The 24,186-nt window shown below is 48.0% G+C and overlaps 1 protein-coding gene across 2 annotated transcripts; it reads left to right on the top strand.

The window, feature by feature from the left end:
- Positions 1-1,424: 1,424 nt before the first annotated feature.
- Entpd6 (ectonucleoside triphosphate diphosphohydrolase 6) lies at positions 1,425-23,927 on the top strand. Of its 2 annotated transcripts, none has more exons than XM_028774966.1 (14): positions 1,425-1,577; positions 5,311-5,634; positions 7,721-7,797; positions 10,423-10,566; positions 11,821-11,896; positions 12,727-12,762; positions 13,816-13,904; positions 14,858-14,937; positions 15,375-15,439; positions 16,914-17,015; positions 18,471-18,608; positions 21,175-21,231; positions 22,537-22,649; positions 22,874-23,927. In XM_028774966.1, exons 2-14 carry the CDS (start codon positions 5,343-5,345, stop codon positions 22,970-22,972), a joined length of 1,368 nt encoding a protein of 455 aa, XP_028630799.1. In that variant the 5' UTR covers positions 1,425-1,577; positions 5,311-5,342; the 3' UTR covers positions 22,973-23,927. The 2 variants fall into 2 exon arrangements, with proteins under 2 accessions (XP_028630799.1, XP_028630798.1); XM_028774965.1 differs by having other exon boundaries at positions 5,314-5,634.
- Positions 23,928-24,186: the final 259 nt, after the last annotated feature.

The raw sequence follows: 24,186 nt of genomic DNA on the forward strand, positions 1-24,186 counted from the left end.
GCTTACACTTCAGTAGTAAAATAGAGAACGAACTACTAACCATGCCAACAAATAACCCTGGGTGTGACTTATACTATGAAGGAAATACACAAAGAACAATAGAGAATAGCTAGGAGAGGTCATTGTCAATGACACAGTCCAAGAAGGTGGCATGATGTTATTTTAAAAATGAGAAAAGATCTACAAAAGGAAGCGCCTGAGAGAACAGCTTTCCAAGCAGTGAGTATGACCATATGTAAAACTAAGACAAATTCTGAGGATTTGAGACAAGAATGGTGAAAATGGGAGGAGGTGGTAAAAGATGTGAAGGAGGGAGACAGAGCAGGGTCCTTACAGATTCAGGAACAAACTTCAAAACACTAGAAAATTAAATCGAAACTGTGAGGTGCAGTTTGTCTACTACAAGTTAGGAAAGAACCCAACATTTGGAAGGATTCCACTGTTGAAGACGTGGGGAACCCACGCTTTCACACATTATTTGTAAGAGTGTTAATTAGTACAATGACTAAGGAGAAAATTGAGTCGTATCTGTGGAGTTTATCATAGTCAATTTCGATACTAAGGCTCTCTTCTAAGGCACATCCACAGTGGGTGGCAAGATAGTCCTTGGGATACTGCAGTATTATTTACAACAAAACACCTGGGAAACGTCGGAAGCTTTTAAGATCTGCCAAATAAGAGGTCATATAGACTACTGTTGTAATCAGATCTTTAGCAAGACAAGGAAAGGGCCAATGAGCTGCTCACGTGGCCATTTACAATGGTTTCGCAGGACTACTAGCGATTGCCAATCCTTATTTCACACAGTATCCCTGCACTCTGTGGTTAGCATCCACCCACTCACTCCCCGAGTACCCTGTCTTGTCATTAGAAATCCTTGCTTCTAGGCTTTCCCAGCCAATAGACAGGGACATCTTCCAGGACAAAGGCCAGTATCCTGCACCCCAATTTACAGATGTCATCACATGGGCAGGAAGAAGAGGAGTCCTGAGTCCTGATTCAATGGAGAACAGGCAACCAACTTGGGAGACGTTCCGACAGATAAATTAGGGACGTACACTCGGAGTCTCCCTGCAGTTAGAAGCTGACAACACTGTGGCTTCTAGGAAGACATCAGAAAATATGGCCAAGGATAAAGGGCTCGTGATAGCACCGCTTTCTCTATTGTGAATGCTTAACCTATCACGTATTCCCTTGAAAGTAAAAGGAAGCAAATCGGGTGTGGAGGGATCCAGGAGGAAAGCCTACAGGACAAGGTGATGACTCCAGAGACCCCTCCTGGCAGAAAGAAAAACAAACACTCAACCAAACAACCACTTCGGACGAGCATATGGCTATTGCGCCTGCGTGGCTGGCAAGTGCCACAGCGCACGCGCATCAACGCCGTCCTGCCCACTCTGTGACGCAAAGTGTACGTAGGCGGAGACAGCTTCTCGGCATCTGCTGGGGTTTGCTTCCACGCGTTAAGGCTCTGTTGACGCGGACGGGCGCTGGAGAGCTAGGCGCTCGGTGTGTGGTCGCTGGCTGCCTCCGGCAACGCCACTACCTCTCTTGAGAGGCCGAGGGCGCCGTGCAGGGTAAGCGGGGCCAGCGAAATGTGCTTGGCCCGGATGGCTGATTACCGTTGGTCTCCCCACGCGCGCGAGTGACGGGGTTCCCTGTGCTGCAGTTCCAAGTGCCTGATACCTCCCTGGGCCTGGAGACAGCTCCCGAGGGAGGCCTCAGGGTCACTTGCGTTCTCGGTCCACTCAACTGGCTGGCTTTCTGTCCCAGCCGCAAAACACTCGTGAGCTACGCTGTAGGCCAAGTAGCAGGGGTCTCTGCCCGAGTGCAGCCCGCTGCCCTGTGGCGCCCATTCATTCGGCTGGCCTGTGCTGACCCGCCCCTAGCACAACCAGGCCCAGGCGCCTCCCCTTCTGCACTGGACAGTCCAGCTGGGAGGCTCAGGAAACCGGGGAAACCCTGTGTTCTGCTTGTGTGGATGGTTGGGAACGGTGGTGACAGCGAAGAGCTTGCTAGGGGTCGGAGTGATTCTGCCTGAGTTGGTGTGTGGCCACAGGTGCTTCAGACTAAAGGAGAAAGAAAGGTCCTGATGCAGACACCCAGAATGTAGAAGGACAGAGAATCAGAGGGAACACATTTTTATTTTAAAAGCATCTGGAAGTAATTGGTTTTGAGACTACATTGCTGAGTAGATTATAGTGGACACATCCCTTCACTGAATCAAAGGAATCGGTCACCTGAAAATACCTGGGCCTTTTATGTCTCTACAGGTCCTTGTACCCCACGATCATGTGTGGTGAGGCTACACATCCCCCGTCACAGGGAGGGTAGTGAACTCTTATAGCCACAGTAGGAAAATCTTAGACACCAGGGAAGGAGATTCCCTAGGGAGAGGCAGATGAATGTGATTACAGGGTCTCCTGGGGTGCTGCAGAGGCATGAAGGGGGCTGAATTGAGGGGAGGTTTCCCTACTCCTGGTACCAGCGTTTTAACAATGTAGTTAGTCCTTGAAAATAATGCAGCAAGCATAAAGGTAAGTCTAAATATTGGGGTTTCCCCCCTTCTCCTGCCCCAGGAGGAGTGTAGGCTAATATGGTGTGTATCTGAGTTCCTCCTGGAGCCTCATGGAAGAACCTGAGAGCTCTCTGTGTACTTAAGTCTGGAAGAACCTACTGGCCCACACAGGCAGGGCACCCTGCAAAAGAATCAGGAGGTAGTCTTCACAGTGCTGTTCATGTACTTTTTTTTTTCCTTTCTACAACTACCAGGAGAAATCCGTGATGTTTTGTTCGTGTGCTTTGTTAGTGTGCTTTGTTAATGTGCTTTATTTTTGGACACACATTTAGCATGTGCAGCAGTCATTTGCAATCATGGCTTGGTCCCTGTGTTTTAATGCAAACCTGAAAAAAATCTGGCAGCTGCCCGTTCAAATGAGATGGAGCATATTTCTGAGATCTAGCCTCCCCTCCTCCCTTTCTAACACCAAACTTACATTCTCCTTCTCCACCTGACAGGAGGTGGACCTCTCCAAGCCACCTCTGTTTACCTCTGCAAGGTGCTTCCTGTTCCACTTCCTGCTCATTCTCCACTTGGCTTTAGTTCAAGCTGCTGCTGCTGCTGCTGCTGCTGCAAGCTCTGTTCTATAAAGTGCAAACTAAGGTTGAGTTGTTCTCAGTGAGCCTTTTGGGAGTCTGATCAGTATACCACTACTGGGTGTTAGACATAGCTAGAGAAAAGTAATTAGTCCTTCCTGCAAGCTCCTTAGCTGTGGACAAACGCTTCAACCCAACAGTATAAAGTTGATGTTTGGAGTTGAGCCTCTGAGATATGGATGTCCTGTGGACCAGTTTGTCTGGATTTTTATCCTTTGCTCCCTGGATATGATGTTCTGTCTAGATTGTTCATATCATGCAATGCTTGCTGATATGTAAATGCAATGATTGTAGGTCTGCGGATTGATAAGTGTTGTCAGGCTGTCTAAAATAGAATCTTGCATTTACAGGTTGGATGTAGGGCACTCAGAGCACATGGGGAAGACATTCAGGCTGGGGAAGGTAGGGGTAGTAGGATTTTAGCAGAGGTTTTGGGATAGGGTCAGAATTGGACAAAATTGGCCCAGTTGATGGCTGAACACTCTAGGAATGGATAATAGTATGTGCACAAAGAGCCTGGGACAGGTAGGAGCTGAGTTTTCAGGGGGAAAACACTGTGTTCTTGGAATGCTTGGGCAAGGATCAAAGATATGGAATGAGGTACAAGTACCAGGCCACACAGAGCAGGTGATGAGTGAGATGAAATCGTGAGAGCAATGGGCAGCTCTTAAGTGCAGAGGAGCCAAGTGAGGTCCAAACTACGGCAGGAGCTGGGGCCTAGCAAGGGAGACTTACTCCTTGGCATCTGTCAAGAGAACCTTTCTGAGCCCTACACATGGCAGGAATGGGGGAAAGTTTTTTTTTTTTTTTTTTTTTTTTTTTTTTTGCCCCAGTCTGGGCCTCTTCCCTGGGCCTGGGGCTCAGAGGCAGCATTCGTATAACCTGGGCTGCTTGCCTAAGAGTGTTTGAGTGTGACCAGAGATGGAACCAAGGAAGGCCTGCTCTGTGTGCAACGTCATCCCACTTCTGCCTCACTCAGGCCACCTCAGGATGAGTTCCCTGACCTAGAACTACTGTTCTCTCCTCAAGCAGGGCAGCCACAGGGTCCTTCTGTCCATCATTGTCCCTGGTTCCCACGTGATATGTCCTCTGCCCATCTACAAAGTCAGGAGAGCTGATGCTCCTTGTGGCTTTTATTGAACACAATTGGATTTCCAGGTTCCGTTGTAAGCGATGTGACGGTCCTGTGTGAGCAACCACCTGCCTTGCAGAAGAGACCCTTGGAGGAATTAGCCTGACCTACTCACACCGCTGCCAGCAGGACTCGTGTCCTACTTGTAGCTCATACTGCCAAGCCTCCTGCTCTCCTAGGATTAGCTGCTGCGTTTCAATTACTGAAAAGTGCAAGGCATGAAAAGACCAGCAGATATCCCTTGAGGTCAGGACAAGCCTTGAGATGCAGGGCCCTCACTTCTCATCTTTTTGAGACCAGGAGCTACTAAACAAACAAACAAACAAACAAACAAAATTAAATATCTGGGAGTGATGGTACTCACCTAGACTCCTGTCACTGAAAAGGCCAAGGCAGGAAGATTGAGGTTGGAGGCTAACCTGGACTACATAACAAGAATCTGTCTCAATAACTCTTTCCGAAGAATTAAAAATTATATTTTAAAGATGAGTGAATGCCTTTGTTTAGAGTATATTGGACCAGAACTGATGGCATCAATTTATTTTGCTACCTGGCTAGAGTTTTATAGGCTTTGAAAGTACCAGACATCATTTACCCCTCAGGATGAAAAGCAGTGTCCATTAAACTTCCAGAAAGAAAAAAAAAAGCTCAGTGTTCCACACCTGTCTCAGGTTTGCTGTAGTTGTTCAGATGACCAGTTTTAAGCTCCTGGGAAAATAAATCCTGAAGGTATAATCTCTAATCTCAGAATAGAAGTGCGGGTAAAAATTTGAAGAATGGGTAGGTCCTGTGGGTCTGTTACCTGGAATGGTCTGTGGAAGTTACTCAGTGTTCAAAACCCTCAGGTCCTGGACCAGCTCTACCAGAATCATCAGGAAAATCAAGAATAGCCTCTGACTCCTGGGGAATGGGGTGCAGACCAGCATGGGGTTGCATACTTTGTCCCTAGACCTAGGAACTTCTGACATACACTGTAGGCTACAGCCTAATTTTATTTACTTAATTCTTCTCCCTTCAACCAGCAGGGGCTACATAGTTCCCAGCAGACTGAGAAATGAGAAAAATACCAAACCATGGGACCCTGCGGATGACAAAGGTGGCATATCCCCTCGGACTGTGCGTGGGCCTGTTCATCTATGTTGCCTATATCAAGTGGCACCGGGCCTCTGCTGCCCAGGCCTTCTTCACCATTGCTGGGGCTGCCTCAGGGGCACGGTGGACCCAGCAGGCCTTCAGCTCCCCAGGCTCAGCTGCACATGGTCATGAGGTCTTCTATGGGATCATGTTTGATGCTGGGAGCACCGGCACCCGTATCCACGTCTTCCAGTTCGCCCGGCCACCTGGAGGTATCTGTCTGACTCTGAGCAGCCATGAGTTAAGGGCACAGACATGGAGTCTGCCTTCCCCACTCTCAGGGAAAGGCTCTTGAGAATTCCTTACTTCAGAAGACAGAATGTGGCTTAAGCACCTACTCTAGAGTAATGTGGAAGCCTGCTAACATGAAATTATTAAGGAACTGGGGCAAAGCTCAGTGGGAGAAGGACTGAGTGTGAGTAACAGACCACTTGAAAAAAAAAGTGCAGTTACTAAGAGGTACTTACTCGGTGAATACAAAGTCCATGCCTCTGCAGTCCCCAGGAGCCCAGGACTCTTCTTACACTAGTGAGCAGTGGCTACCACTGATGGGGATCTAAGACCCTAGAGGGCATTTAGTAGCCTGTCCCCTCCCTGTGTCCACAGCAGGCCTTGTGGATGAACCTGCAATTTGAGCTATGTCGTGTTGATATTGGGAGATCCCATGGCAGGAAACAACTCCAGAGTCAGGCTCTTGGAAGCCAGGAACCCAGGCAAGTCAGAACAGTAGTAGAAACCTGAGACTGAGGCTTGCAGATGTGCTGCTGTAGGTCCTGCATGACACTGAGGGGTCTGGACCTCAGGCCCTAGCAGCTTTGCTTCCCAGGACTGGGGACATTAGGCAGAAGGTGGGTGCTTTTCTCAAGGACCCCTTGGCTGCCTGGGTCTTGGCTCCCTTGTCTGTTGCACTAAAATCTGACCTTTAGTCAGTCAGCTTTCTGTCCCTTTGCTTTGTTCCAGTCCCACATCCAGGTCCCTAGTAGCCAGACACCATCCTGGCATTAACTTCTCTGTCAGCATGAGACCCCTGGCAACTCTTTCAGAACTACAGCAACCTGTTTTACTTGCTTCTGATTTAACTTTTATATATCTTTGTGTATTTGGGTCAGAACTTTGCTTTAAAAAAAACTTTATTGAGGATAATTTAGTTTTAAAAGTCTGCATCCATTTAAGGTGTTAAATTTCAGCAGTTAAGCTAGATGTGGTGGTGCATGCCTTTAATTCCAGTACAGGCAGAGGCAGGCAGATCTCTGTGAGTCCTAGGTTAGCCTGGTGCTCATAGTGAGTTCCAGGATGGCCAGGGCTACATGTCTGAAAAACAACAACAGTAGTAACAATTTAATTCATTTTTGCTGAGAATAAATGATGCTCTGTCTTTCTGTAAATTTATCTCATTTGTGCATTGATACTTTTCTTCTTATTGCAGTAGCTGAACATTTAAACACCAGATTTACTTACTCACCTCAAAACTTAGTTTTGAAACCAAGTGTGACGGAGGGGGTTGGGAGGGATTGCTCAGCGGTGGAACACTTTTCTAGCATGTCTGAGTCAATTTCTAGCACCAAATTTTTAAAAGTAATCTAAGTTTAAAGCAGTACTAACAATAATCCAGTGTCTGTCTTTAGGGGACAGTCTTTGAAAAGTTTTGTTCCTGCTATTCTGGTCCTGTTTTTTCCTTCCTCAGTCCTCATATTTACATATTCATGTTTTGTTCTGACGTCTTTAGCCACAGGAGGCCTGTAGACACTTTCCTTGCTGCAGTGTAGTCCACTCCTCCTAACATCAAACACTGAACTTCTTAAGAAGAAAACCAAACATTCAGAAGCTTGTTCAAGGCTCATGTAAGGATAACATCTTATAACTATGGGCATCATTTTTATGTTATAGTTTAAGGTCATTTGTCTCATTAAATCAGCAAGAGTTATCTTAAAATTTAAGTAAGGTATCCTCCATAAAGTTGGAGTATGAGTTGTTTGTCCACTCTTTGCAGTGCTGGAATCAATTCCAGGGCCTCTAACTTGCTAGGCAAAGACACTCACCCCAGCCTGCCTTTACACACATAGACACACGTGCACTCGCATGCACACACACACACATGTAATAAAGGAGAGCTCTGGTGTAGACTTTAGGTCTTTTACTCAGCTAAACTAGATTGCAGAATTTAAACAAAAATAATCCCTCTTAATTGGTCGTCATGGTCAGGCCTCTGCTCTTAACATCAGGTAGTCTCTGTTCTATATCCTCATAACTCTTTGTATAGATTCATGATTCCATCTTTTAAAAATGTTTTCCCTTTAGAAACTCCCACCTTGACCCATGAAACCTTCAAAGCACTGAAGCCTGGGCTTTCTGCTTATGCTGATGATGTTGAAAAGGTAACCATCTTCTTATGTCTGTTTACCCCTCCAGTGCCCCCTTCTGTAAACTTACTAGCCAGCCCCTTCTGAACTGGATCAGTTGGCTATCCCCTGAGAGAAAGAAATCTTCCTTACTGCCTGGGGTATGGTGTTTCCCTTAGGATAGAGAGGTAGAGAGGTACAGGTCTCACCCGCCAGTGTGGTGTGCGTCATGAGGCCCTCCCCTAATCCTTATGCAGTTCAGAAGCTCACATCCACAAACATACAGAAGCATTATTTGTGGAGCTGGAGAGATGGTTCGGCGGTTAAGATAAGCACTGATGGTTCTTCCAGAGGACCCAGGTTCAATTTCCAGCACCTACATAGCAGCTTATTACCACCTGGAACTCCAGTCCAGGGAATCCAATGCCTTCAGTGTACTCTGTGGGCATGGTACACATGTGGTACACAGACATGCGTGCAGGCAAAACACTCATACAAGCAATAAATGAAAAAAGAAGGCTGTTTTTGGACTTTAAAATATTTGTAATTATCATATAAGTTTGGATAATATTCTGTGATACAAGGAGCTAAGGATAGAGCCCAGGACTTCCCAGGCTAGGCCAGTGCTCTGACACTGAGCTACAACTCCCGTAGCACATGTGTAATTTTAATTTTTCATTGCGGTTCCTCTGATTGAAGGAACATTTACTAAAAATATTAATGCTAAAACTGTTATGCTAAGGTAGCAGAGAAGCTGAGTGGTGAGTGCTTGCCTAGCCTGCCTGATACCCTGGGCTTCATCTCAGCACCACCCCTCAAAAAATAGTAAATACAAAGCACACACAGTTTATGAAAGCCACAAACCAAATAAATGTAATAGGATAAATAAGTGTAAAGCAAATTTCATTAGAGTGAAATGAGGACTTCTGTAAGTCTGTAGTATTTAGACTTCTGATGTCCTTGATGCTTTAATGCGCTAGCATAAGTAAGCAGAGGACACCTGACTTTCTTCTAAAGCAGAAACTGCTTGTTCAGAGAGTTCTGACCTCTCTATCATTCCTTTATCTTTTTCTTCTTTTAAATGCTGCGTATGAAACCCAGGGCTTCTCGTGTGTAAGCCACATCCTTAGCCCAGGTCCAGCATTCCTCCAGCATGAGCTATGGTTATTCCTGTCCACAGTTGCATCATGGTTTCAAACAGGGTACTACAAGGCTTGGCTATACAACAGAGGAATTAGTGATTCCAGGGTAGTCATCCAGTTAAACCAAATTGAATGTCATGCTTAGATTAATTAACTAGGGGAATTAAAAATCCGACTTGTAGATAGGTGACACACTCAGTGAGATGAGTGTCCTGACTGCTTCCAGTATGTGCCCTGCCTTCTCACGGAGCCTTCAAGACCTGCTTTGTGTGTCCTTGGACAAATGTTTGAGACCTCTCCTTGTTCTTATTTTTCATACACAGTAGAGAGGAACAGTGTGTCATCTAACACACACTCTGTCACCCACATATACAAGGGCATCTTTGGGTGGATTTAGTCAGAATTGTAGATAAAAAGAAAGCGAGTTTTTACTATTTACCCATGTTTACATCTGAGCCACCCTTTGAGCTTTCTGCCAGGGATGGGACCCTAATGAGGTTATTCATAGGACTCAGTTCTATGAGTGACCCTAGCATTTGCTAGTTTCCCCATGCTCACGACATACAGGGAAGTAGTCACAACCCTGTGAGGTCACCTGGTGAGGGGTAGTGTCTTAGTTAGGATCTCTATTGCTCTGGTGAACACCATGACCAAAAAGCAAGCTGGGGAGGAAAGAGTTTATTGAGTTTGCACCTCCACATTGCAAGTCTAGCAATGAAGGAAGGCAGGACAGGGACTCAAGCAAGGTAGGATCCCAGAGGCAGGGTCTGATGCAGAGGCCCTGGTGGGGTGCTGTTTAATGACTTGTTCCTCGTGGCTTACTCAGCCTACTTTCTTATAGAACCCAGGACTACCACACGAGGGATGGCACCCCGCAGTGGGCTAGGCCTTCCCCCATCAGTCACTAGTTCAGAAAACACCCTACAGCCGAGTCTTATGGAGGCAGTTTCTTAATGGAGCTTCACTTCTTTCAGATAACTCTAGCTTTTGTCAAGTTGACACAAAACTAACCAGCACAGGTTGCGACAGACCAGAGCATAAATCTTGTTCAGAAAGCATGGAAGTTTCGAGAAAGGAGGCTCAGCCCGTGGCTGTTGACCTGTTTTCACATGCCATGTTCTATGCCAAGGGCTGTCCTCCATGTTCTGACCCTTTGTGTTCTCAAGCTGGCCAGTGCTGCTTGATGCAATGCTCCTGCTATTTTTGAAAATGAGAAAAAGGAGTCAGGAGGTGCATATGTGGGTAAAAGCATTGGCCTCACATGCCTGCTGACCTGAGTTCGAGTCCCAGAACCCACATGCAAAGCCCTGTGTGGTGGGTCATGTAGCTTGTGTAAGTCATGCCATAGCAGAAACATGAAAGACCCTGCTTGGTGGAAGGTGAGACCTGACTCCTGGAGGTTGCTCTGATCTCTACATGTGAATATGTACATGTGCACACATGCACATCCCCCAAATTTAATTCTTAAGTACCTGGGTAGTGTGTATAACAGCCTGATTCACTTTCACAACATCCGCAGAGTGCTCAGGGGATCCAGGAGCTTCTGAATGTTGCTAAGCAACACATTCCATATGATTTCTGGAAGGCCACCCCTCTGGTTCTCAAGGCCACAGCTGGTTTGCGCCTGCTGCCGGGAGAAAAGGCTCAGAAGTTGCTGCAAAAGGTAAGTTTAGCCATTCCCCCAACTGGAAGGTGGCTAAGGGTCACTAAAAACACTAACCATGCTGGGCATGGTGGTGTACATCTGTCACCTCAGCACTTAGGTGCCAGAACATAGTCTTAAGCCAGAGGCCTTTTTGAGCTACAAAGGGAGACACTATCTCAGAACAAAATAGCCACTAACTATCTAGTTAGTGTCAAGCAGGCAGGACATAGAAGAGAAAACCACTGGAATTTTCACAGTATCACATTAGGAATATTATTTGTGACATTTAAGGAAATGACTTTGTTTTAAAATTATGTTGTGCTTCTGAAGGGTGCCCCCTCCCCCAGGTGTGTGAGCTGGGCTGGTGTCTTAGCCTGAACTCAGTTGTGACTACCCAAGAGACCTTCAGCCTCTTCCCCAGTCCTAGTGCTTCTTGGGGGATCTAGTAACCCAAACAGCCACTTTGCACTTTATACTAGGGCTACGTCCTCATCCCCAGAATGTATTTTTAATTTTCTTCCCATCTACCGAGTTTGGGAAGATACAGTCTCCCTTAACTTCTAGATTATTCTTATACTGTTTGTATGCAAGGTGGTGGCACAGTACACCTTCTTAGGCTACAAGGGGTACAAGGGTGACCAGGTACACTGAAGTCTCAAGTCCTGAGACTCCTTAGAAAGTAAAGAGACATACCCAATTGCTCATACCTCCTCCCTCTGCCAGATTCAGATGGCCCATGTTCCTGCATGTGTCTGTGTGTGTGTGTGTATCCCACCTCATAGGGCTTTTTGCCCTTCGTATCCCAACCCAAAGCCAGGCAGTATTTGGAGACTCAGTGGGCTCAGTACATGCCAAGACTCACTCTCTCTAGACTATCTTTTCTCTCAGAACTCTGCCATCCCCAGCAGTTAAAGATGAAGTACCTGGAGTGCCACGTTCCTTAGTTATCCTAGGGATATCAGCTAAGGACACCTCTATTTATAAAGGATTGCAGAAGCTTGGAACAGTGTAAGCTTTGCCACACAGAACACTGCAGAACCCTCAAGTGTTCTGTCACAGCCAGCTGAACACATCCTTGGGAACTTCTGACCGTAATTCTGAAGATGGAGCACATCCTTCCTGCCCTGGCTTGGGTGGAGGGTGAGATACTCACTGTAGACCAAGCTGATCCCAAGCCCCAGATCTCCTGTCTTCCAAGCTCTGGGAGTACAGATGACGTTCATAGAGCTGGAGCTCCACGCTGGGCTAAGGGTTGTTTCTTTTTGTGTTTAGGTGAAGGAGGTGTTCAAGGCATCACCCTTCCTTGTAGGGGATGACTGTGTTTCCATCATGAATGGCACAGACGAAGGTAGAGTTGACAAAAAGAGCATCTCATCAGTGCATGTCCCAGTCAGACGAATGACTTTGGCGCTGCCGCTACCGCCACTGCTGCATCAACTCCATGCCTGAAGGCACTGTCTCTAGCCCAAGTCATGGTCTTGTGCACAGTTTTGTTATGCACAACAGTTTTGTTGTTAGAGACAAGTTCTTTTCTTGACCAGCACCAAACCTGGTACTGATGAAGCCTTTGAAAACATGATGTTTTGAGTTTTAAGGGCATTTAAAGAACACTAGTTGCTGCCATGCTGGGAATATTGTGGTTATATAACTTGTTCTGAAACAGACACTTGAGGTTCCTCCTTGGCTAGTGATTTTAAATATGACCTTAAGAGTGAGCTTATCTGGAGGGCAGAGGGAACATTGGATTCTTTTTCTGCCTCTTTTAAAAGTGGAAGATGGTGACAAAATCCTGGAGGAGATATGGCATTTGGTAATGTGTTCATTGGTAATGGTTTAGTGTGTGCCCGAAGACCTGGGGTTCTTGGCTGGGAATAGCAAGCAATGACTACCATGCCCCTGAAATCTGGAAATAGATAGCAGCCCCATGTGTCAAGAATTAAAATGGGGTCTGGAGAGATGGCTTAGCAGAAGACCCAAGTTCAGTTCCCACCTTCCACATGGTGGCTTATAACCACCCATAACTCTAGTTCCAGGGGCTTTAACCCCTCTTCTGGCCTTCATGGGTATTAGGCACACACAAATCCACAGACATACATGCAAGTAAAATACCCATACACAGAAAATACATTTCAAACTCTTTTTTAAAGGAATTAAAATGCCTGTGCCATTCTCTTACAGGTGTTTCGGCATGGATCACTGTCAACTTCCTGACAGGTGTGTGTCTACTGGATGGGAAAGGCTAATGGCTCACCATCCTAAGAAAGGAGTGCTTGCCAGGCTTCCTGAAGTGCAGAAGGCCTCATTACCATAACACCCTGATTTAGTGTTGCTGGCTTGGAGGCAGACTGGGGTAGCGGCATGTCCAGACAGGTCAGGCAGAGTCAGTCCACATGTGCCTGTGTTTAGAGCTCCTTACTACCCCTGCTCTTCTCTCAGCACAGCTCCAGCCCAACATCCACTGGAGCTTTGACCTAGAGTCAAAGAGAAGCAGTGAATAAAACCTAGTCATGGGCCTAGAGAGATGGCTCAGTGGTTATGAGCACTGTCTGCTCTTCCAGAGGTCCTGAGTTCAGTTCCCAGCAACAACATGGTGGCTCACAACCATCTATAATGGGATCTGATGCCCTCTTCTACATGCAGATAGAGTACTTAAATAAATCTTTAAAAAACAAAGATGAAAACTACTAGTCAGGTCTTAAAATATTGGATATGCTATGTGTGCTGATAAGCTCTGGCAGAAACTCTGCCATGGAAACAGGTTGTGAAGAGACATTTGCAGATTGTTTTCAGTGTGGCCCCTTTACTGGAGAAGGGCAGTATGTCTGTGTGTAGAAGGAAGAAAGGGTTTTCCTCACCAATGTGAAGGCATAAAGATACTGGTGGATAGGTTAGGGCTCTCTACTTCAGATGCTTTGGGAGTACTGAGTCTGGGATGGGGCTAGCCAAAGAAGATGCCTCGCAGAGAGGACTTGCATCAGAATAGCAAAGTCAGTGTTTCTGGGAAGGTGAAGCAGCCTTGTCAGAAGATAGAGCAGTGTCAGTGTCTCTCAGTGGTCAGTATGATCCTGTCATTCATATCACAGCTACAGCTGGCCGAGCCATGGCTCCTGGATACCTTTAAGTTGCCATTGTCTAAGGAGTTGCAGCAGCCTCTCTGCCTTTTCCCCCCATATGGAAGAACTTCTGACCTCGCTTTGATTTTCCTGCTGTCCTCATAGCCTTCCTAACATGACAGCACTGTCTATGCCTTTACTCACTGTGATCTAGGCAGTCTGAAAACCCCAGGAAGCAGCAGTGTGGGCATGCTGGATTTGGGCGGAGGATCCACTCAGATCACCTTCCTCCCACGTGTCGAGGTAACCAGTCCTGCCTGCTTACCAGGTGTGTGCATCACAGTCAAGGGAGCTGCAGTCACCCAGAGGAGGCCCCTCAGAAAAGGCCCTTGGCCACTGGAAGGTGCTCTCCCTCCCCCCGACCCCCGCGTTCTCTCACAGATAATGACTTAGATTTTTAACTCTACCCACTAAAATCCAAAATAGAAACCTGCTCTTCAGTGAGGTGAAATCAAATGATAACTAGTGTTGTGCTAGGGACTAGATACCTTCCATCCTCCACAAAGTTCCAGGAGCAAAAGTAAGCAGTATGGCTCATAGGCGGGAAGGAGGTCAGCCTTCAAGAGAAAGGTTCTAAATGAGATAAAAACAACTTCCACGTGCATTTCATGCCATCTATATTAAGTACCTCCATTTTCACCCATATCTTGTTTCCAGTGAGTTATACGCTCTGTACATATATTTATACACCTAGAAACTGAAGCTATGATCCTATTCACTTTTTGAGACAGATGCTTATCTAGTCTGATTGGACTGTATGTGTCAGAAGAGGCAAGATGCAGCTGGTTGCAGCTGGCCTTGTGCTGTACATCTGGAATCCCAGTCCTGGGGAGACTGAGGTTGGGGGATTTGGAGGGCAAAGCTAACCTGAACAAGTTAACAGGACCTTATCTCAAAATGATGATGAGGAGGAGGAGGAAGAGTGCCGAGGATGTTGCTTACTGGCCAAGTACTTAGAACTTAAAAGCCCTGGTTTGGTCCCTAATATGGAAAGAAATAAAAAAAAAAAAAAAAAGCTTCTCCTAAGGGAAGACACTCACCTGGGTAGATTTATTAGTTCACTCCTTGGTCCTCATTGTTTCATAGTCAAAAGTAGTAGAAAACTCATTAAGTGTCCCTGTTCTTCCACATGATTCAGGGAGGAGGGCATGGTGTCCAGGAAAGCGGGGCAGCAGTAGCTTCATGTTTCTCCCCAGGGTACCCTGCAGGCCTCCCCACCTGGCCACCTGACAGCGCTGCAGATGTTTAACAGGACGTACAAGCTGTACTCCTACAGGTGGGTTTGCTCACTCCTGCTGTACCACCCATTGAACCCTCGTAGTGGGATCCTTTCCCTGTGTAGATGCCAGATCCCAGAGTCTCTTGTGTCAAGAGACCTCCTGGGCCCTTCTTGTCCTGCCTCCCCTGTTTCATTTTAAAACTCACTATAAACCCACATTGTTCTTTGGCGCTTGTCCTGTTCTACTTCGGAGGAGGCTTGGGAAAGACAAAGAGGTGAGGAGTGGGCTGCTGGCTAGCCACAAGGCACTTGGAGTAATTCTTGCACCTCATAAAAACAGATGGAATCTGCCTCCCTCACTGCCATGTGTGCAGATCCATAAGAGCTCAAGACAGGCTCTCAGTTCAGTTAATGTTTCAGGCACAGGGCTCATAGAAAAAGCAGGAGAAACTTACTCACATTGAGCCGAACCTCACCAGGATTTGTCTCCACAGCTACCTGGGGCTGGGACTGATGTCGGCACGACTGGCTATCTTGGGTGGTGTGGAGGGGAAACCTGGTGAGTAGAACATTTGCTCTAGGCTCTCTCCCTCCTTTCAGTGCCTCTCCTCCTCCTCCTCCTCCTCTTCCTCCTCTTCCTCCTCCTCCTCTTCTTCCTCTTCTTCTCCCTCCTCCTGCTCCTCTTCCTCCTCCTGCTCCTCTTCCTCCTCCTGCTCCTCTTCCTCCTCCTGCTCCTCTTCCTCCTCTTCATTCTCTTCCTCCTCTTCTTCCTCCTCCTCTTTGTCCTCCTCCTCCCCCTTCTTCCTGTACTACACAGCAGCATGTCGGCCATTGGCCACCCAGTCAGCTTGGGTGGAATATGTCCAGATCTTGTTACAGGGCTAAGATAGGATATGGATGGTATGTTTTACCTTTGAACATTCCTCTAAGTTATTGTTCTTGAAAGAGATACTAGGGGTTACTAGAGAGATGGCACACTGGTTAAGAGCTCTGGCTACTCTTCTAGAGGACCCAGGTTCTCTTCCGAGCACTCACATGGGAGTTCACAATTGTCTGTAACTCTAACCCCAAGGGATCTGACACCCTCTTTCTAGCCCTTGCAGATACTGGACATGTGTGGCACACCCTCATATATGTAGGCAAAACACCTATGTATATAAAATAAAAATAAAGGAGAAGTTTTTGGTTTAAAACAGGAGAGAAACTAGGGAAAGAATTTCTGAACTATGTCACCTGCATTTGGAATCACCTCATATGTCAGCTTTCTGTCACTTAACAGTAGCTGAGACAAGTGACACCAAGAAAGAAGAGTTTGCCTTATGGTTTTGGAGGTTTAAGTTCATGGTCACTCATTTGTGTCACCTTTGGGCTTGTGGTGAATCAGGACATCATGAGGGGAGCGGGTGGCAGGGGATACTGTTCACCTGCTGGCGGCAGGAAGCAAAGGATGAAAGGGACCCCTGGATTCCTTCAAGGAAATGCCCTGGTGACCTAACTTCCCCTGGGGTTCACCTACTAAAGGTTTCACCCCAGCTCAGTAGTGCTAAAGGCCGGGACCGAACTCTCAGCACACAGCTTCTGAGCCTAGTGCGTGCTGTGGAGCACAGATTTACTCTAGCGTGGCAACACCTGGTGGCACCTGTCTTTGCCCTCCTACCAGCCTGTCAGTTACTCCCAGACTCAGCTATCTGTAAAACTGGATTGCATTAATCTCCTCCAAATAGGATTGTTGTGATTACTGATGAGCTAGCACTTGGCCCAGTGTCTGGAACCCTAGGTGCCTAGGGGACATGAGATGCTTCATTTCACCTGGGTCACAGTCCTGTTCCTGGGCAAGCAAGATTGGCTGCCTGTGACAGAGCAGGGCTTTTCTCCAGCTGACCTGGACTGTCCTAGGAGATGGGGCTCATTGCATCCCTGCATCCTGTTACAGCCTATAACATTCTCCGTTACTTCCCTACTCAGTCTTTTAAGCCCCTTTTAATGGTCACAGCACTATTTTCTTCTTACCTTCATGGTCATTTCTATTTCAGCTGAAGATGACAAGGAACTGGTCAGCCCCTGTCTGTCTCCCTGGTTCAGAGGAGAATGGGAGCATGCTGAGGTCACCTATAGAATTTCAGGACAGAAGGCAGGTAGGTGGCATTGCTGTCAGGTTCATGAGTGTCAATGGTAGTCTGCTTCCCCCATTTCTTTTCCAGATACCTGTACAAAGCATACATCAACACAGACAAGGCTGTACCTTCTCTGAGTGCATGCAACCAAGAGCTGTGGCAAGATTATGAAGGCTGTTTTGAAGAGCTGGGACCGTCTCTGACTACCTCCCTCTACAGGGTCTCTACACAAAGTCTCCTTGTCTGTCACCAAACACTTCTGTCCAAAGAGCCCTCCAGTCCTCCAGTGCAGGAGGAATTGGCTGCCATGGGACCGGAGACAAATAGCCACATTTGGGCTTCTGGCCCAGAAGCTCTGCTCTGGCCAGTTCAGTGCAGACAGAAATGAAGGCTGCTTCCTGCCAACAGCCCAGGATACACAGCTCCCACCACCCTGTCACTGGCCTTCATCCCAGTCTTTGTTACTCTGGGTCCTTTGACTTTCTTCAAGGAGAAATACTGGGATGTTGTTCCCAGGTTAGACACAACACATGCGGCATATCTGCCTTTGCTTGTTGTGTGGTCAGCTTGGTTCAGCTGTCAGTTTTGTAGGTCTAACCTGTTCCTCAGAAAGGGTTGCACTTGGGGAAGGTACAGCCTTGTCTGTGTTGGTGTCTACTTTTTAGAGGTATCTGGAAAAGGAACAAGGGGAAGGCCAGGTGTTGCCACCACAGTACCTGCTTTCCAATTGGAGGAATTAGATGAGGAAATAAGGACCTTGAAGCCAAAATGACCTGGGATGGGTGAGGCATGGCGGATGGCAGTGTTAACCAGGAAGACCCATGCATAGCAGTTGAGTCAGGGTGTAAAGAGATCAGATCAAGCTGTCCATTTCTAAACAGTGCTTTGGCCAAGGATGCAGAATGTACAACACGGAGTCCTTAGTGACTAAGGAGGTATTGTGGCTGATGTAACCAAGGTCAGAGAGAGGAGATGGAGTCTGGGAGCTGAGAGCATAGCTCTGAGGCCCATGGGGGATCACTGGGAAGGAGAGGAGACCGGTTGAAGCCAGTCTGAGGCATGGTCATTAAAGCACCCATTGGATGACAATGGAAGTTGAATGATCTCCAGAATCTATCAACTTCTGGGATTTCTGCCATCCAGGTACATAGCCTGGCAGATGGCCCATGGCTACTTCCTGGTTTGTGAGGTAGGGAGGTTGCAGGTTGTGTGGCTAAGTTGAAGGTCCATGCAAGCTGCTGGGCTGACAAGTACGGAGTGAAAAACACCTATGCCCTAAGTGTGGAGGCTGACACAGGGCCAGGCAGCACACTGCCCAGTGTCTAGGTACAGGATCCTCTTGGTAAGGGTTACTCCATTCCTGAGGACTTGCAAGTGCCTGAAGAGTTCCTCCTGAGAATTGTGTGGCCTGCGTGCCTTGGGCTTGCCAACGTTAGCTATGTGCTTTCTTTTCTTTTCTTTTCTTTTCTTTTCCAGTGGGCCTCTATGAGCTGTGTGCCAGCCGAGTATCAGAAGTCCTCCGAAATAAAGTACACAGGACAGAAGAGGCACGGCACGTGGACTTCTATGCATTTTCCTACTACTATGACCTTGCAGCCAGCTTTGGCCTTATAGGTAAGGACCAGGCCAATCTGGGAAGAGGGCCAGTGCGAGCCAGTAGTGGCTTTGTTGGTATGTGTGAAGTGTGTGGGCTTAGGGGGCAATGTGATAAAGAGGCAGGAAGGAAAAAGCACCTTCTCCTAGGTTAACTAGTTCCTTGGAGCCAGTTAGAAGGTAGGGCTTGTTCTTTACTCACTCACTGTGTATACTGCCTGGCCTTGCCCTGTAGCCTCAGCTCAAGAGCCACTTGGGATGGGTAACCACATGTTCTCTTTCTGAGGGAGGACCTACAGTGAGGGCCTCAACTTGGTCTAAAGAGCCAGGGCAGGGTAGACAGCCAACCAGTGGGATTTGTTGAGGCTGTCAGTGGCTGTCTGTAAAAGGGGTGCAAAGGTACCCTGGTAGTTTAAAAAAAAAAACAGTTTTCTTTTAAAAAATTATTTAGATTATATACCTAATGTTGTGTTTATAAAAAGATAAAGAAATAAAGAGTATGTTCTGTGGGTGTGTGGAGAGGTATGGGGGAAGGGGATGTCTCAGCAGGCCCATGCTGAGGCATCTCTTCCCCCTGAGGGACCAGTCACACACCCGTATAGCATAGAATAGAGTTTATTCAGGGCATGGGGAGGGGAGCCAGGAGGGTGGCAGAGAGAGAGACAGAGACAGAGAGAGAACGTGTGCAGAGAGGTAGAGGCTGGCCATGACCACATGGAGAGAGGGGGAAGGGAAGGGGAGAGGGGCAAGGGGACAGAGAGAAGCTAGAGGCAAGAGAACAAGAGAATGAGGAGGGGGCAAGCAGCCCCTTTTATAGTGGGCAGGCCTACCTGGCTATTGCCAGATAACTGTGGGGAGGAGCATACCTGGCTGCTGCCAGATAACTGTGGAGGTGGAGTTTAGGCAGAATACTAACACCTAATCTATATAGATAGATATATATGTTAATGTTTTGCCTGTAAGTATGTATGTGCACCACGTGCATGCTGGCCTATGGAGGCCAGAAGAGGGTATTGGATCTCCTGGAACTGGAGATAAAGATGGTTGTAAGTCACAACATGGATACTGGGGACCAAATCCTCTACAAGAGAATCCCCAAGCAATCTAAATCTCTGAAAGCTATCTCCCCAGCACCCAAAGGTCTGTTTCTTGATCTCTCCCTGCACCTAAAAATCTGTTTCTTGATCTCTCCCTCTCCCTCTCCCTCTCCCTCTCCCTCTCCCTCTTCCTCTCCCTCTCCCTCTCCCTCTCCCTCTCCCTCTCCCTCTCCTTCTCCCTCTCTCCCCCTCCCCGCCCCCCGCTTGTATTTGTATATACCACATACATACCTGGCCCATGGAGGCCAGAAGATAGCATTAGATCCCCTAGAACTGGAGATGCAGATGGTTGTGAGCTGCCATGTAGATGCTAGAGTCAAATCCTGGACCTCTGGAGGAACAGCCAGTGCTCCTAACTGCTAAGATACCTGTCCAGCCCCCCAAAACAGTTTCCTTAAAGAAATCAATCAAGGCAGTACGGATGCCTTGGCTAGGGTAACAAGCATGCTGAGTTATGCTTTCTGGAAGCAGGAGATTCCCATGGCCTCTATCCTGGCTCCAGAGCAGTTACAGAGAGTGGTCAAGCAGTGAATTGTTAGACTGAGGCAGTGTGTTCCAAGACAGCTTGGTTTTGATTGACTGGCTCCAGAGCTGGAGCAGGGGACACTCAACTTGCATACTCCTGACCACACCAAAGCTATGGCATTTCAATTCAGGGTTCCTCACTTCAACTTAGCTTTGTAGCCTTCTGGGCAGCGTGGGGGGTGGGATGGGGTGTTGTCCTGCTTTGGGGCCAGCTCTGTGAGGCCTTGCCTTGAATAACTTCTGCTACACATGTGTCAGCTCTGAGGAAGGAAGGTAGCCCTACAGTCACATGCTGTCAACACAGGCTGTCCTTACCGAGGGGCAGACATCTCACCTAGGCTGCTCTCAGGAGCTGAAGAGCTGTCCAAAAGTGATCTCGGCTGTGTCATGGTTACACTGGACTTTGAAGGAGCTTAGACTACCCATGACAGTGACACTTAATTAACTCAGTGAGTCCCTGTGGAGAGAAGCAGTGCCTCCAGAGTCCAGAGAAGTTTTCTCACTTCCTGATGCACTACTCTGTGCTTCTACTGTTGCTAGTTTCAAGTACTTGCTTTTTCTTGGGGCCCAGAGATACTGGTGAGACTCCTTGGGGACATTGCAGAGTTGGGGATAAGGTGATCCTCCTTAGCCCCCTATCCTGGATGGTGCTGGTAGAGATATTTGCTCATCCTAAGCTGCACCTCCTCTGATGCTATGGTTTAGCTTTTCGGTAGAGCACTTGCCCAGCATACCTGAGGCTCAGGATTTGATTCCTTGGGACTTGAAAGAGGAAACACAGGAGCAGTAAGTGCGGGCAGCTCCCTGAAGTCAGTAGTGAAGACCTATAAGAAAGACCCATGTCTGCATGTTCGTGTGTGCTGTGGACCTCCTGGTATGGGGTCTGCAAGTGACAGCCTGCAGCATCAGTGGATCACATGGTTCCACCATGTTCCTGCTGACTGGGTGTCTATCTTATCCAACAGATGCAGAGAAAGGAGGCAGCCTTGTTGTTGGAGACTTTGAGATAGCAGCCAAGTATGGTGAGTGGTGCCGTAACTGTCAGGGTTGACAGGCCAAGCGGTTGTGGGAACAGAAACCCCATGTGCTTGTGATGGGCACAAGGCCCAGAATTGCTGGGTTTGGTACCTTATTCTGTCCAGTAGACAGTGCTGGGAGGTGAGTAAGGGCAGGGTGCAGAGTGTACTAGGGTCACCTAAGGCCCAAATCCAAGATGCTACCTTCCAGTGGAAGGTATCCCCAGATGTGAAAGGCCTCAGTCCCAGTGCCTATTCTTGCTCTCTATACTATGCCCTGATCTGTGTCACATCACCCTGGCACCCAAGACTGAGTGCTATGTCCATATGCAGCTCTTCTGGTTGCTGCTCCCAGTTTGCAGTTGAAAGCTCTGAAGCTTCGCGGTTTTCTCCATAGGAAGTTTTCTTCTCCTCTCTTCTTCCATCCTCCCCTGCCAATAGCACGGTGTTTTCATGCTTTCCTGACACTTCTTGGCTTTCCCCGGACTTTGGGTGTCTAAGTGCATTTGCCCCTCTATCAAGAATAGATTCTTGGAACTATAGAAATGTTTTGAGGGTGTTTCCTGCACAAACATGAGAATCTGAACTCAGATACCCAGAACTCACATAAAAAGCTGGGTGTGGTTGCCTATGCTTACAAAGCCCAGGCTGAGGTGGAGAGGACAGAGAAGACAGAAGGATTGCTGAGGCTTGTTGACCACCAGCTGAGCCACCAGGTTCAAGTGAGAGACCTTGTCTCAAGGGAGTAAGGTAGAGAGAATTATAGCAGGAGACCAGATGTTCTCCTCTGTCCTCTGTCCCCACACAAGGGTACACACAAGGATAGATTTGGAACTAGCTTTAATGTCATGATTATAAAGCTTGATTCTAGGTATGTTGACACCTAGAAAGTTTTGAGGGTCTCAGATACAGAGATGTGGCCACTGTTACCCCAAGGAAAGACATTCCAGACTCTCTTGGTCCTGGCATCGAGGCCTAGTCGAGGTTGAGACTGACCCCTTGACCTGCCAATAGGATGGTTCCACTGTAGTTTGACAGTAAATCAGAAGTGAAGAGCACTGAGCAGTGGTGGCACACACCTTTAATCCAAGCACTTAGGAGGCAGAAGCAGGAAAATCTCTGAGTTTAAGACCAGCTTGATCTACAGAATGAGTCCAGGAAAGCCAGGGCTGTGCAGAGGAACACTCAAAGAAACAAGTAATAATAGAAAAGAAGTGAAGAGCAGTAGTCACAGCAGCTGGGGCAAGGGATGCTGCCTCTTCCCAACTAGAGATTGTCTAGAACGTGACTGAGAATTGGCATCTCTCCCAGTGTGCCGCACTCTGGAGACACAGCCACCAAGCAGCCCCTTCGCCTGCATGGACCTCACCTACATCAGCCGACTGCTTCACGAGTTTGGTTTTCCCGGGGACAAGGTGCTGAAGGTAAGCATTGCATCCTGGGTGCCACATTCCACTTGTGGGGTCGGGTGCTGGGAACTGTTGACCCTACTGTTTGAATTTTTATCTCCTGCTCCTATCCCTGCTTTTAAGAAACAGGCCAGCGTTCGTTGTGTCTATCCTCCCCAGCCACTGCCTTCTTCTACAGACACCACCCAGTCTCTGCAGCTCAGGTCCTGACCTCCTCTTCTTTCCTTTATCTTTTCAAGCTGGCTCGAAAAATTGACAATGTTGAAACCAGCTGGGCTCTGGGAGCTATTTTTCATTACATCGACTCCCTGAAGAGACAGAAGGTTCCTGCCTTGTAGCAGCTAAGCCCTAGTCCCCGCCCTGGCCAGAATTCCGAGGCTCCCAACTCCATGGACCCCTCTGTCTCGGAAGTGACACCATCCTTGAGGAGCCTGCATCTGGCTGAGACCCTCTGTGCCTGCAGTGTCATCAGCAGAATTGCCTGCAACATGGCCCATGTACTAGCCCTGCTACACCACACTAGCTGGGCCAGGGCCAGGGTAGGAATGCTGCCTGGCCTGAGGCCATCTCCCTGCCTTACCTCCAAGTGGGCAGGGAGCCAGGTGGGGCCCAGGGCACATGCTAAGGCAGAGATGCAGCCCTGTTCTTATCCCGTCCATGTGCAGGATTGTGGCTGCTTTTATGTGTTTCTGTGACATGAGTCTTGTTTTGTCTCCCAGCCCCTGTCCCCTCATGAGCCAGGCCTCTCTGCCTTCCCAGAGCTGTGGGGGATGAAGTAACCCAGCCCAGACAGTGCAGCCTCGAGGGGAGCACAACGTGAATGTGACCATCTTTTCCTCAGGATAGACATGTGACGTTACTTGGAGATTTGCTGTCCCACCTTTGGATGGTATAGCATTAATTGATGCGGGGACACTGAGTAGGAAGAGGATGGGACAGTGCCTCTTTACAGACCCAGTGTGCCACCTTTGCAGAGTGTGTGGGTGTGAGCAGAGCTATGAGAGTTGTCAGGGCTGTGTAGTCAAGTAATATCTTGTGAGCTGTGAGTGCTTTACGTTAAAACAGCCCTCTTCTGGACACAGCTATGGCCCAGTGAATGTACTACTGCTATGAGCCACTTGCAGAACAGTGGGGCAGATTAGGAAGCTCAGCCCTGGAACCTTCCTACCCCTTACCCACCCTCCTCACTGGGCTGCAGCTGGCTTCCCCGGGGTCCCTCAGTGAATGTACAGTTCATAGAATAAGCTGAGCCACCACTGTTCAACTCCAAATAAAAGTTTACAAGGGTTTCTCTCTTTTGCCTCTTGATTGAGTGCCCAGCATTTAAAACCTGCCCAGGTAGGACAACAGGTGGGACAACAGGTGGTGGCAGAAGCCCAGCAGCAGTGGAAGCAGCAGCAGCAGGCCACCCGAGGGTTGGGGGCTCCCTGTCCCAGCTCTCTATTGAGCTCCTCCCTCTCCTGAGACATGGCTGACAGTTTGGCTAGGGACAGCTCTGGGTACATCACCTCTAGGTCACACTGTGCTCAACAATGATCTAGTTTGATTCTGG

The sequence above is a fragment of the Grammomys surdaster genome, unplaced genomic scaffold (assembly GCF_004785775.1).
Source record: "Grammomys surdaster isolate TR1022 unplaced genomic scaffold, NIH_TR_1.0 251, whole genome shotgun sequence".
Lineage (NCBI taxonomy): Eukaryota > Metazoa > Chordata > Mammalia > Rodentia > Muridae > Grammomys > Grammomys surdaster.